The following is a 13,160-nucleotide window of genomic DNA, read 5'->3' on the forward strand; positions in this document are numbered from 1 at the left end:
CCAGGACCATTCTCCAGAGATACAACACCAGTCGCCAAACCACTCACATAAGGCAGAGACGTGTAAACACAAACACACACCTTAAAGCGACCGGGCAGTGAGAGAACCAAACGGGTCCCTGGTGCTTTCATGGCTGAGACAACTGCTCGGAGATGTTTCACAAGTGTGAGCTGTATTCCAGCCATATGCAGCTAGCACCGCAGGGCTGAGATAAACACCCGCACACCTGCTTAACTGCCGGGTGTCCTGGAGACGAACCACAACCTTCCCTGCCGTCCAGGGTCTACACACAGGGTTGACACAAAGCACACAGGTGCGTGGCTCCCACCTGCACACCAGCAGAGCCACTGGCCTCTCACTGCCACTGGCCTCTCACTGCCACTGGCCTCTCACTGCCACTACAGCGCCGCTGGGCTGCTGCTGCTGCTGCTGCAGTCAAAGTCGAGCAGGTTGAAGGATCGCGAGCTGCGGTCACGTGACATTGGTGGCGGTGGCTGTGTTTGGGTGCAGAACCTCCTGACTCATGAGCATTACATCACGGCCGCGGTCCGGCCAGGGGGGGGGGCGGGGTTCGACTCGACTCGACTCGGCTCGGCTCGGCTCGGGCCGCAGGAGCGCGTGCCGCAGCACACGGACACTCCCCCCAAACCGCCCTGCGCCTCGCTGCGGACACTACGGTAAGGTGACGTCACGGGGGGGTTGTGGTCGGCGTCACGGCGCTTTGTCTCCTCGGAGCGTTACCCGCCCCGCCCCCTCTCGCTCACTCCCCCCTCCACGCCCCGCCCCGCCTGAGCGACGCCGAGAGTGGATGTTCCGCTGTTATGTCACCACGGAGCGCTCGCACGACAGGAAGTGGGCTCATTCCTCACTTCCTCCCTGTGCTCGCCGCAGCTTTCAAACCTTCAAACGCGATCCCTGTTTCATTTATTTATTTATTTATTCATTTGATCTACCCCGAGCTCGAGCCACAGACAAATTCACAAAAAAAGAAAAAGAAAAAAGAAATCCTTAAAAAACATTTCAGACGATCACTTTGATATTTTGGTGCAACCTGCATTGAATATATATATATGTATTTTTTTCTTTTTTTTTTTTTTTTTTGGACTGTTGAAAAACAACTCAAAAGTTGGGAACACAACTGCAAAATGATGTCCTTCATCCTCCTGAGTCTGAACTGTTGCTGCCATTGGTGTGGAGTGGTGCTAATACCAACTGAGACAGACAGTACAACACATAGTGTTGATAGTCTGTGCATGGTGAGTGACACTTGGGTCGCGCACCATGCACAGACTATTATGGGGCTCTACCAAAGTCTGAAAACAGTCTGATGAATTCGCCAGCTAACCCACTCGCTAACGTTAGTGGCTAACTGAGTGCTAACCGGCAAACTCAGTCTGGCACTCAGTGGACTAGCAGGCCTGCCGCCGACGTGTCGTCGGGCCGTGGTCTGGGGGATTTCCTGACGTTCCGCCACCAGGGGGCGTTCCTGAGCTCAGAGTTCTAACGGAGGCCACCAGGGGGTGTCAGTGGCAGCAGCAGCTCCGTGTGCGTGTGTTGTCCGCTACAGCATATTTATGTTGAAGTGAGTGCGGTGACAGGCGGCAGCCGGTTGCAGCTCTCTGATTGGCCCGCCGGCTTGGCTTGGTCCGCCTCCAGCGCTCCGTCCACAGAGCTGGAACTCTGGGAGATCTCCTCCTTCCCCGCAGCAGCACTTTGTTCTTCCTGCAGCCCGACGGGAACCAGCGTGGTGGTGTGGAAGCGATGGGGGAGGGGCCAAGTCTTCCTGCCGCAGAAGGGGCCCCGGCCCCCCCCCCACTTTCCCAAAACCCCCCCTTTTTTACGAGGCCTGTGTGCCCTTGTGGGCCTGTAAACGCAGGCCGATCCTGCAGGCGGCCTCCACACGCGGTTTATAGCCTCGCACAAGTGAATGGCGGCCTTTCTTCAGGGAGCGCTCCTTTTACGACCTCGGACAGGAAACACTGCGAGGGCGGAGCTTGGGGGACGATGCAGGACGTTTCTTTCTTTCCTTGCCTTTTTATGACTGCGCTACATTTTTGCAGCCTGCTCTTCCTCTGCTGTTCCCTTCAGGCAGAGGCCTCAGCCAATCACACGACTCCAACTCACCTTATTCACCCCCCCCCCACCCCCCGAAAAACTTCACGTCCTCTTGACTCCACCCTCCCCACCCATCCAACTCCTCTCTGATCCAACCTGACCGGTTAGGAATGGTCATCTAGACCTGGGTGGTTCTAAGAGCTAAACACCCTGGAGGTTCTGGGTGGTTCTGGGTGGTTCTAGGAGCTAAACACCCTGGAGGTTCTGGGTGGTTCTGGGTGGTTCTAAGAGCTAAACAGTGACATCAGCAACAGGTTTTCTACACATCCATCCAAAAACACTCCATCCATCTGCTGCTGCTCCGGCTCCTCGTCACGTTTTACAACCCATTGTAGCCCCACCAGTCAAAGCGTTTGCCCACCCCTGCTCTAGATGCTTGCCCGACCTTTGACCCCAGCTCCACAGACAAAGCCCAGAACCTCCTCCTCCTCCTCCTGCTTTCTGGCCACACCCACAGCCGAAGAACACACCTGAAGTATTCACACAGTCTCAGGTGACCGAAGTACTCTCAGATTGGGCTGCTTGCGAAACACTTTCGTGAGCTTTTATTTTGAAAAGAGGAAGTGGCCTGGTCCGGACGAGGAAGTGACCGTCTCCGTGCGCAGGTCCGCGTGGTGACAACATGTTTGAGGAACAGTGGATGGCCACGTGAAGAAGGTCTGTGACAGTGGTCCCCACAGGAAGCAGATGAAAGAAAACAGGAAGTGGCCCTACTTCCTGCTGCACCACTCTGTAATGAACTCAGGCTTTTCTGTCTTTTCTCCTCCAACCAAAAGAATGTCTCTCATTTCCTGCCGGCCGTGCTGAGGTTCAGCGGCGCCGTTTGAACTCCAGCTCTTCTGATTGGTTCCTGCGGAGGAGGATCAGGGCCACGTGTGAGACGCTGCTTCCCGTGTTCGCCCTCCGGCCCAAACTGGTGTCCTGGCACACGTGGAGCTGAAGCCCGACACCCTCCTGGTCATCACCTGTAGCCTCCCAGCGGCCTGGGCTGATCCACCAATCAGCAGCCTGGGCTGATCCACCAATCAGCAGCCTGGGCTGATCTGGGAGGAGGTGCAGGAGCTCTGCGTCATCAATGTCACTCATTGATCTCCGATCGGTCGCCTCAGCCGCTTCCTCTTTGATCGGAACCGAGCCTCGGTTCTTTGTGTCGTCTGGTCCCGGTGACTTGGACCTGGTCCTGGGAGGGTTCTGTCTCCTGAGGCGGCAGAGGAACATCACACAGGAACCATGTCCAGATGATCACACGGTCCTTCTGTCCTGCTCTGGTGCCACCCGAGAGCCTCACAGCCACTCGGACCTCAACACTTTGAAACAGCACCAGTTTGTCCAGGGAGCTTCATTCATTCATTTTCCTTGTTAATGAATTCATTTTAATAAAATGCTGTATTATTATTATTATTATTATTATTATTATTATTATCATTATTATTATTATTATTATTATTATTATTATTTTTTTTTTTTTTATTAAGTGGACACTAATGATTATATTTTCTTCTGAATACCCACGCAGTGATGAGGAGGCCTGAGGTGGAAGTGAATGGTCTCATCCAGCAGCATCCCATAATAATCTGCTCTCTCTCTCTCTCTGTCTCTCTCCCTCACACACACACACACACACACACACAGAGGGAGGCAGGCTGCCCTTCAACCTGGGCCCAAGGTGAAGTATGTGATGAGCTGCAGTGTGAGAGTCAGCCAGCAGGGGGAGGAAGAGGCGGCTGGTGAGGGAGGGCGAGCTGGACACGGCAGCGTGAGCCGCTTCCCTCCCTCGTCAATGAGCGTTAAACAGCTGCCACCCGCTGTCAGTCAACACAACAACAACAACAACAACAACAACAACAACAACACGCATGATTCCTGCTGCTGTTGTTGTTTCCTGTTGTGTTTTGCGTCGAGACACATCAGCGTCAGCACTGTGTGTGTGTGTGTGTGTGTGTGTGTGTGTGTGTGTGTGTGTGTCTGTGTGTGTGTGTGTGTGTGTGTTCTGACAGGATGCTGAAAAGTCAGTCCCATTAATGCAGTGGCAGCAGGAAGGGAGCCAGAACAGAACACACAACAGCCCCCCCCTCACCCGTGCGTGCGTGCGTGTGTGTGTGTGTGTGAAGGAGAGACAGACAGTGTGTGTGTGTGTGTGTGTGTGTGTGTGTGTGTGTGTGTGAACTCAGACTCTGGTGGTTACAAAGTTGTGAACAGTGCAACACCTCTGAGGCAACTTTTCTGCTGAGTTGATTGTTGTTGGTGTCAAACTCTGACACACACACACACACACACACACACACACACACACACACACACACTGTTTCGATGACTGAATCGTGGTTAAGACGGCAGAACTGTAACTGAAGGTTCTAAACGAATCGTCTCCAATGAACCATTCGGTCCTGGGAATAAAAATGCTGATTTGTTTTGTAAATGCAGTGAATTGAGATGTTGTGATGTTTTTGTCAGCTGACCGCTGTCACTGTGAGTAAAGCTCACACCTCCACCTGTCAACCTCCACCCTTGCTGCTGTCTGATCTCCCTCAAGCTGGGACTGAGCCTCTGGACTTGGTTCTGCAGAACCTCCAGTGTTGTCTTGATTCTCCATCCTCCTGGGAGGAGGGTGGCCAGGGGTGGGGGGGGAGGTTTGGGGGGGGTCACTGGTGGCTCAGGATGAGGAAGAGGAAGAGGCGGGCGGTGGAGGAAGGTGTGATCACGCTGTCAACGCAGTGTTTGAGAGCTGCGCTGCTCAAACAGACGTCCCAGCGTCGCCTGCAGCTCCGGTCCTGAAGGTAACAGCCGCTCTGCTCACCTGTCCGCCCTTCATTCCCTGTGTGTGTGTGTGTGTGTGTGTGTTCTGTTGTATGAATAGCTGTTCCATGCGTATGTACACACACTTGCCCGTTGGTGTTGTTCAGCTGCATCTGCGCACGTCTTTGTGTTGGCTTGAACTCCAGCGTGTTTGTCCTTGAAGAGCAAGAACCATGACGGAGGCCCAACTGGAACATTCTTCATCTCTAATTTCATTTCTCAACCACTGTTGGAAAAAATAATGATTTAAAAAAAAAAAAAAAAGATCTATAAGAAATAATTCCTGTGTTCGATTTGCAGCTTTGCCTCCATGGTTTCTCCTGTCAGAAGGTTTAGATTGAGGAAGAGGTTGAAGAGGAGGTTGAAGAAAAGGTTGAGGAAGAGGTTGAAGAAGAGGTTGAAGTAGCTGCTGGGGCCGCTGTTAAAAGGAGATGAAGTGTGAACCAGTGTTGGCAGTGTGAACCAGTTTGAACCAGTGTCAGTGGATGCACTGCTGAATCTTCATCACTCTGTGGTCTAAAGCGTTTCTCCTCTCTGCCGCCAGTCCCACGATGCTCTCCTCCTCCTGCTCCTCCGGCTCCTCCACCTCCTCCCCCTCCATCTCCTCTCCCCGGCTCCTCCTCCTCCTCCTCCTGCTCCTCCCACCGTCCTTGGCCTGCCACGCCTCTTCCTTCACTGAGTGCCAGCAGGCCCCGTTCGTGCCGGGTCACAACCTGGCTGGCGAGGGCTACAACGTGGTCACCATGACGACCAGCGGCGCCAGCGTGGTGGACGTCAAGAACTACATGGTGGGCGGAGCCAAGGGGAACTGCACCGTGTGCCACAACCGCCTCCTCAACCAGGTCCCGGCGACAACAGTCCAGACTGAGTAGATTTCTATGCCCAGTTGGTGGCGCTCACACTGGCTCTCTCCTCCAACAGACCCAGAAGCTGCCGGTGTCGGTCCTCGACTGGCGCATAAAGGTGGGCCAGAGGCCACAGGGGGCGCTGCTGTACCTTTTAAACATCGTTCAGATGATATCAGAGTCTAGGCTTTGTCCAGAGGGGGAGGGGCTTAATATCCAATGAATGTTTCCTATCGTGGTCCTCTCTTCATTACCCAGCATGCCCTCTGTTCACAGGTGCGCTGTAAGCAGAGCCTGAGCAGCAAGATCTTCACGTCCAGCCAGGCGGTGATGAAGGATGAGAGCAAGTCACTCTCCGCCAGCTGGAAGGTGGGACCGCAGCAGCAGCAGCAGCAGGTCAGGTGACCTCAACAGATGTCCTGTTTAACCCAAACCCTGCACCTGTGCCCGTGACTCAGGCGGGGCTCGGCATTCGCGGACTTGCCAGCTTCTCGGTAGGTGGATCCCACTCCAAGTCCTCCAGGTTCGTGGAGAGTCGCAGCAAGTCGGACAAGTTCTCCTACACCACCCACGACTTGAACTGCGAGTACTACACGTAAGGCCTCCGACCCGGATCCTCTCGCCGGCCCAGGTACGAGGAAACACCGGGACGCCTCACAGCCTCTGGTTCTTCCGACAGCTACCGCCTTCACTCGCATCCTCCACTGAGCCAAGAGTTCCAGGCCTCCCTGAAGAACCTTCCTTCCACCTTCGACCACAAGAACACCTCCGCCTTCCGCCAGTTCATCGCCATCTACGGAACGCACTTCATCCGCAGGGTCCACCTCGGCGGTAAGATCCATTCCATGACGGCCATCCGGACTTGCCAGGCCTCCATGCAGAAGATGTCCCTCCACACGGTCAGCAACTGCCTGTCGGTGGAGGCCTCCGGCACCATCAAGGGCATCACCCTCAGCGCTGAAACCAAGTTCTGCAAAGACAAAAGCAAGACCTTGAAGACGGGCGCCACCTTCAGCCAGGCCTTCTCGGACCGCACCATCGAGGTGATGGGCGGCGACGGGGACGTTGGGGACATCCTGTTCAACCCCAAGGGTGCCGCCGGCTACAAGAAGTGGCTCCGCTCCCTCAAGTCCGTCCCGGGCGTGGTGTCCTTCCAGCTCAGCCCGCTGCACCTGCTGGTGAGGACGGCCACACGGTGGAGTCTGGGGTTCCTGTCGGGGTTTGGCTCCAGTGGTGTCATGCAGGGTGTACGCAGGTATATACCTGCATATGAATGAGTGCCCCCCACACTGCTAGGAGCACTGCACCACCGGTTGGCTCCTGTGGGGTTCCCCTACCTGCAGGTGACCACCTTACCAAGAACCCCCAGTGGCACCAGCACTGCTTTACTCTGAGTCAGTGTGGCTACTGTTGACTGTGTTCCCAGGGTGGAGCTCCGTTACCGCCTTCTGGTCTGGGTTCTGGGGAGATCCTGGCGTGCTGGGGCTAAAGACTTCCCAAGACTTCCGTTTGAATTTTCTGTTTCTCGCCAGGTGAGGGACAACCCCATCCTGAAGGCCACCCTCCGCGACGCCGTCAGCGACTACGTCCGCACCAGCGCCAAGCCGCTGCGGTGCAAGTCTGCGTGCAAGGTGGGCCGGCAGAACCGGGACTGCGCCTGTCGATGCCAAGGACACCGCATGGTCAACGCCGACTGCTGCCCCGGCGAGCCGGGCATCGCAAACATGACGGTGACGGTGCTGCGGGCCGCGGGCCTCTGGGGCGACTACTTCAGCAAGACCGACGGCTACGTCAAGGTGTTCTACGGCCAGGGCGGCGGCACCACGCCCATCGTCTGGAACAACAACTTCCCCGCCTGGAACTACCCCATCCGCTTCGGAACCGTCAACCTCTACCGCAGAGTGTGAGAGAAGCTAAGCTAAGCTAAGCTGAGATCAGAGTGTGGGTTTAAAGGACTGCCAGGAGTCCAAGAGTTCCCTCACTTGCTCACCTGCGAGGGGGAAACATGCTCGAGCGTGTGAACAAAACATTCACTCGCATAAAAATTCTACACGCCACATAGAAAACTTTGTGCGTGTGACTTTTTTTTACGAGGAGGATTACGTCAGTAAGAGAGGCCGCTTTGCCAGTTGGCGGGCCGGCACTGGCAAAGCGGCCTCTCCCTATTGTATCCAAATGGGATCGGCTGAGTGACTTCTTGGCCAATGGGACGGCGAGATGCCGCGACTCGGACGAAGTGAGGAGGACACAAACAGGCCTGAGGCCTGACGGGCTGAACAGCCAATCAAAGGCCTCCAAGGTTTACGCAAAGCAATGTCGTTCAGTGGAGACCGGGACGCCGCCCCCTTACTGACAAAACCCTCCTCCTAAAGAAAAGTCATCGGCGCAAGTGTTGTATGCTAGCAGCTAAGAGCACTGGTGCGCATGGAGAACCTACCTGTAGAAGTCAAAGCGTGTTTTTTCCTCCGGGGTTAAAAGCCGATGCCAGGTGACAGAGTTGTGACTCCACAGCAGAGCCTCTGTGGAGCCCCTGATGACGGTCTTGCCGGTGTCTCCTCACAGTCAGATCAAGATCGAGGTGTGGGACCGGGACAACGGCTGGAACGACGACCTGCTGGGACGGGTGTACCACCTCCCCACCGCTGGGACCACCAGCAAGGGGTTCAAGCTGAAGCACGGCTCCGTCTACATCCAGGTGGCTGCCACCTGTGCTCCCAGCCTGCAGGGGTCCCTGTGTGAGCAGTACCTGGCCAGTCCGAGCTACCAGGAGGCGATGGGCCTGGGTCCGGAAGGGCAGGAGTCCCGGGACTCCAGGGACTCCTGGGACTCCTGGGACTCCCGGGACTCGGGGCGTCCTGGTCCTGAGGTGGTCAACACTTCCCAGCTCTGAATGGGTTCCAAGTCTTCAGTTTTTACTGTCTACCGTCCCTTCATTCTGCCAATAAAGTTTTTCAAAGATTGTCTTCTGAACCTTTGCTAGCCCGGCTGTTAGCACGTTAGCTTCTAGTCCATCATTAGAGAGGCCAGGTACTGAAGTGTGTCACAAAACAGTCACATCTATTGGCTGAGTGTTGCGTTAGCAAATGTTAACAGTTGTCCAGTGAGTAACACTGCTGACAGTGTAACACACACACACACACACACACACCACAGAAAACAGTCAGTTAGTCAGTGCTGACGCACAACTTTGACACAATAACTGAACGTGTCAAAGCGGAAAGGCAGCTGTGTGCGTGTGCATGCATGTCTGTTTGTGTGTGTGTGTGTGTGTGTGTGTGTGTGTGTGTGTGCACTAATAGCAATCAGCTGCGGATGGATCAGCTGTTGGCTGCCACCTTCAGGGCAGAAGAGAGACAGCAGCCCTGGCTCTCATCAGTCTGTCTGCCACCTGCTGGTGAAACGTGGAACAGCCTTCAAGATGTAAATAAAAGATTCCACTTGCACACTGTCAGTGACACAGTTGCCCCAAAGGATTATAGTGCAGACACACACACACACACACACACACACACACACACACACACACCCAGGGTGGAGGTCTGATATTTCCCACTTTCAGTTCTAGCTGCTGTTGTTGTTTTTCTTTTCCTTCCCCTCCAATCAGAACAGTGACTCAGTGAGAGGTCATGTGACAGGAAGTACATTTTCCCTGTCTCCCTCACGTAGGAGGACTCACGTCATTAAAGCGGCAGTATTAACGGCATTTAGCCCAGTGTTGGCAGCCACCCGATGAATGAAAGTGCTGCTCTGTTGAGTGGCGATCGCTCACCCGTGCCCTTTGTGACATCACAGAGCGCTGAGCCCGCAGCTCCGATTCCACGGGTGCGCTCAGAAAAAAGAAATGCTTGTAGTGCGGTTGATCATGGTTCCAGCAGGGGGCAGCAGAGCAGGCCTGCAGTCACTGGACGGAGGCTGAATATTCATTGCACTTTATAAATATATATATTTGTGATTACAACTGATTCCACTTTAATTCCAGGCCTCCAGGTGTGTTGATGAAATGCTGCATTGATTTGTTGCACCCCGCCCTCAGCCCCTCCCCCCCGCACCTCCCTCTCTCCCCCGTCCCCCTTCCAGCAAGGTATGGACAGAATGAACAGATTGTCACCCCTCCCACTGCGAGAGAGAGAGAGAGAGAGAGAGAGAGAGAGAGGAGGGAGGGAGGGGGGAGGGGCAGCAGGTAGAGATGGCGACCCAGCTGGCGCATGCGCACTGGCTCTCCATCCCCTACGCATCGCCTCCTCCCTGTCCCTCCCCCCACCGCTCTTTTTCTGCAGCATCAGTACCACCCTCCCCCACCTCACCCCTCTCTCTCTCTCTCTCTCTCTCTCTCTCTCTCTCTCTCGCTCTCTCGCTCTTCCTGCCGGGCTGCTGCTTTGCGCTGCGGGGCCACTGCACCGCACCGAGGAGCGACGGGGGGGGGCCCACCGGAACCAGAGCCACCGCACTAAAAACCCGCACGGCGACCCGAGCAGAGCGGCTCTCAGCACCGCGCGCATCCACGAAATCCCCCGAAGAAGAAGCAGAAGCAGAAGCAGCAGAAGCAGTAGAAGAAGAAGAGGAGGAGGAGGAGGAGGAGGGAGACGAAGAAGGAGCGGCAGCGGCAGCAGCGGCAGAAGGCGGAGACGCGTCACAGCGCGCTGTTCCTCCTCCCCCTCCCCCTCCATCACCGCCTCATCCCGGAGCGGAGCAGAGCAGCGGCTCGGTGAGCAGCGGACCGGACCGGACCGGAAACACTCGGTGGATCGGAGCGGTGCAGGGCCGAACCTCCGTCTGTAGCAGCAGACACCATGAAGGACCGCACGGCGGAACTGCGGAGCGTAAGCTGCGGCTTTTTCCTCTTTATTTCACGCTGGTCCATCCTCCCCCCTCCCCCTCCCCCGCCCCCCCTCCACCGCTCCATCCACCCACCACCCCCCATCCACCCCCCTCCCTCCACCCCCAGCTCCTCCTCGGGCGGTGCGGTGCGGTGCGGTGCGGTGCGGCGGTTCGGATGCTGGACGCGGTGGATGGAGAGCGGGCCGCGGAGCAGGAGGGCCGCTCCCGGGCTCCGGGCTCCGGGTGCGGTGCGGTGCGGTGCGGTGCGGTGCGAGCCGGCTGGAGGTCACAGCTGCGGCCCGCACAGCACCGCACCGCACCGCACAGCACCGCCTCCTCTCTTTATTCCTCCGCGTTCCGGAGCGCGGCGCGCTGCGTTTCGACGCAGAGGCCCTGCTGCTGCCCCCCCACCCCCCAGCACACACACACACACACACACACACACACACTCCCCCTCTGTCCGCGTGCACCTCTGCATGCATGATGGGAAGCGGCTCTGGGGCTGATATCAAAGAAAAAGCCGCCATCCATGCTAATTTGGTCGTGCGTGTCCATGCGTGCGTGCGTGCCTGGATGACCTGATGGGGGAGGGGAGAGAGGAGGGGGGGAGGAGGGGAGGGGGGAAGGGGGGGGGGACTCGGAAACGAGCCGCTAAACCGAAATGCAGTGATTTTCCCTCCTTCCTGGAGGCCGCAGAGCCCCCCCCCCCCCTCTCTTTAGATGGGGTGAGTGTGTGTGTGTGTGTCGGTGTGTGTGTGTGTGTGTGTCGGTGTCTCCCTTCACTCCACCACAGCCTCACCCATTTTATGACTGTGGCTCCGCATCGTGTGAGACCAGAGGAGGAGGAGGAGGAGGAGGAGGAGGAGAAGCGGCTGAACAGCTGACGACGGCGTGTTGGGGCTGGGCGGGGGACGGCTGGGGAGGGCGGGGATTGGGGGGGGGGGTCAGATATGCAGTGGCAAACCCCCCCCTGCGAATACCCCCCATCACCACCACGTCAGCACCGACACCCAAGTTCACCTGGGTTCAGAGAGAGAAGGTCCATCATCTGTCTGTCCGTCTGTCCATCCATCCATCCATCCGTCCATCCATCTGTCCATCCATCTATCTATCTATCTGGTCTCTATCTCTATCGTGTCTGTCTGTCTGTCTGTCTGTGATCTGAATATATTTGGGAGGTGTCAGTTTATGGATTGGATGGCTGATCAATACCTTTGGAGCAGTAAATCTGTGTGTGTGTGTGTGTGTGTGTGTGTGTGTGTGTGTGTGTGTGTGTGTGTGTGTGTGTGTGTGTGTGTGTTACCGCACCGCTGTCCATCCCTCCACCTCCTCTTCGTCCCCACCTGTCCTCCAGCCATCATCCCTCTCTCCCATCTTCTTCTTCTTCTTCTTCTGTAGTTAGAAGCCAAGGTGTCGGGGGTGGGGGGGTGGGGTGGAGGGGGGGTGGTAGACGGGTCATGTGACTTCCTGCAGGACACAGGAAATGTGTCGCATGACTGCCAGAGCAGCTTCTACTGGTTGACCTTTGACCTTCGAAGCTGCTCAGCTGGTGCTCAGCTTCCTTTCCTTCTTCTTCTTCTTCTTCTTCGGTGGTGGAAGCTTCTTCAGCAGCAGCCCAGTCACACCGTAGCGCCCCCCGCAGGAGACACACTGCCGACGCTAAAATCAGGCCCAGGAAGCATTGAAGCCCCGACCTCCCGTCCTCCATCCTCCCTCCATCCTCCGTCTCTGCCTCCACCCCCTGGTGGGCTCGCTAGCGCCGCCCTGCTGGACACTGGCTGACTGCAGTTCAACAGCTGCTGCTGTATCATGCAGCTGCAGAGGAGTAATTATTGTATTTTTATGTAATGCCAGCCGTTTTCCTCCCCCTCTGCTCTCCCCCCACCCCCCGCTGCAGCTCTCTGGCGAGGGAGGAGGAGGAGGAGGAGGAGGAGGAGGAGGCCGCTCTGACTTTTAACCAGTTTGACATGCAGGGAGACACGCGTGGTTAGTTCGAGGACGCCTCGTACATCCCAGTGTCTGTGCAGCAGGCGTGATAGACAGGGCTTGTGATTGGTCGGTGGTCCCGGCGCTGCAGAGACCTGCGGCAGGAAGTGCTGTGTCATGTTGGAGCGCCGCCGCCGCTGTGTTGTGTTGTGTTGTCGCTCCGCACGCTAGTCTGCAAGGAGGCCACAGTGGCCAGCAGCCAATCAGGTCCAGCACTGGTTAGTCCTGGTCCTGGTCCTGGTCCGGGGTCAAATCTGGTTGCGCATCCAGGTCCTGGTTCTAGTCCTAGTCCAGGTCCTGGTCCCGGTTCCAGCCTGCGTCCAGGTCCAGGTCCAGGTCCTGGTTCCGTGAGTTGAGACTGAAGCCGTTGAAAATGACTCCAGGCTGTTTGAGGAGCTTCAAGTCATAAATCAACTGGATGTTCCCTGCGTGTTGCTCACATGCTAACTAGCTAGCCTGTTGTAGCTTCGTGGGGGGGGAGGGTGGGGTCGTGTTTTCGGAGCAGCCTGGTGATTGGAGGAGAGAAGCAGCAGAGTGTCAAGGATCTCCTGAAGGATCGACTGCAGCCGCTGCCACAAACACAGGAAGTGGTCCGTCCAA

The 13,160-nt window shown here is 56.5% G+C and overlaps 2 protein-coding genes across 2 annotated transcripts in view; both read left to right on the forward strand.

The window, feature by feature from the left end:
* The first annotated feature begins 4,758 nt into the window (after positions 1-4,758).
* On the forward strand, positions 4,759-8,715 carry prf1.3 (perforin 1.3). The gene is made up of 8 exons (XM_076049456.1): positions 4,759-4,892; positions 5,456-5,753; positions 5,833-5,874; positions 6,033-6,125; positions 6,215-6,351; positions 6,436-6,934; positions 7,289-7,659; positions 8,319-8,715. The coding sequence occupies exons 2-8, from the start codon at positions 5,463-5,465 to the stop codon at positions 8,644-8,646; spliced, it is 1,761 nt and encodes a 586-aa protein (XP_075905571.1). The 5' UTR covers positions 4,759-4,892; positions 5,456-5,462; the 3' UTR covers positions 8,647-8,715.
* A 1,389-nt stretch (positions 8,716-10,104) lies between these two features.
* stx1b (syntaxin 1B) overlaps positions 10,105-13,160 on the forward strand; it is an 11,216-nt gene continuing 8,160 nt past the window's right edge. The window contains exon 1 of the mRNA XM_076049455.1: positions 10,105-10,576. Within this exon, the coding sequence (XP_075905570.1) occupies positions 10,547-10,576 (30 nt within the window). The 5' untranslated portion in view covers positions 10,105-10,546. The remainder of the gene's footprint in view (positions 10,577-13,160) is intronic.

Source organism: Nelusetta ayraudi, unplaced genomic scaffold (assembly GCF_046127955.1).
Source record: "Nelusetta ayraudi isolate G7.1 ecotype Tasmania unplaced genomic scaffold, CSIRO-AGI_Nayr_v1 ptg000115l, whole genome shotgun sequence".
NCBI classification, from domain to species: Eukaryota; Metazoa; Chordata; class Actinopteri; order Tetraodontiformes; family Monacanthidae; genus Nelusetta; species Nelusetta ayraudi.

Coding starts and splice junctions, on each gene's coding strand:
- prf1.3 (XM_076049456.1), top strand. CDS start 5,463: ATGCTCTCCTCCTCCTGCTCCTCCGGCTCCTCCACCTCCTCCCCCTCC. Junction 5,754..5,832: donor ACAACCGCCTCCTCAACCAG/GTCCCGGCGACA, acceptor CTCCTCCAACAG/ACCCAGAAGCTGCCGGTGTC. Junction 6,352..6,435: donor TTGAACTGCGAGTACTACAC/GTAAGGCCTCCG, acceptor TTCTTCCGACAG/CTACCGCCTTCACTCGCATC.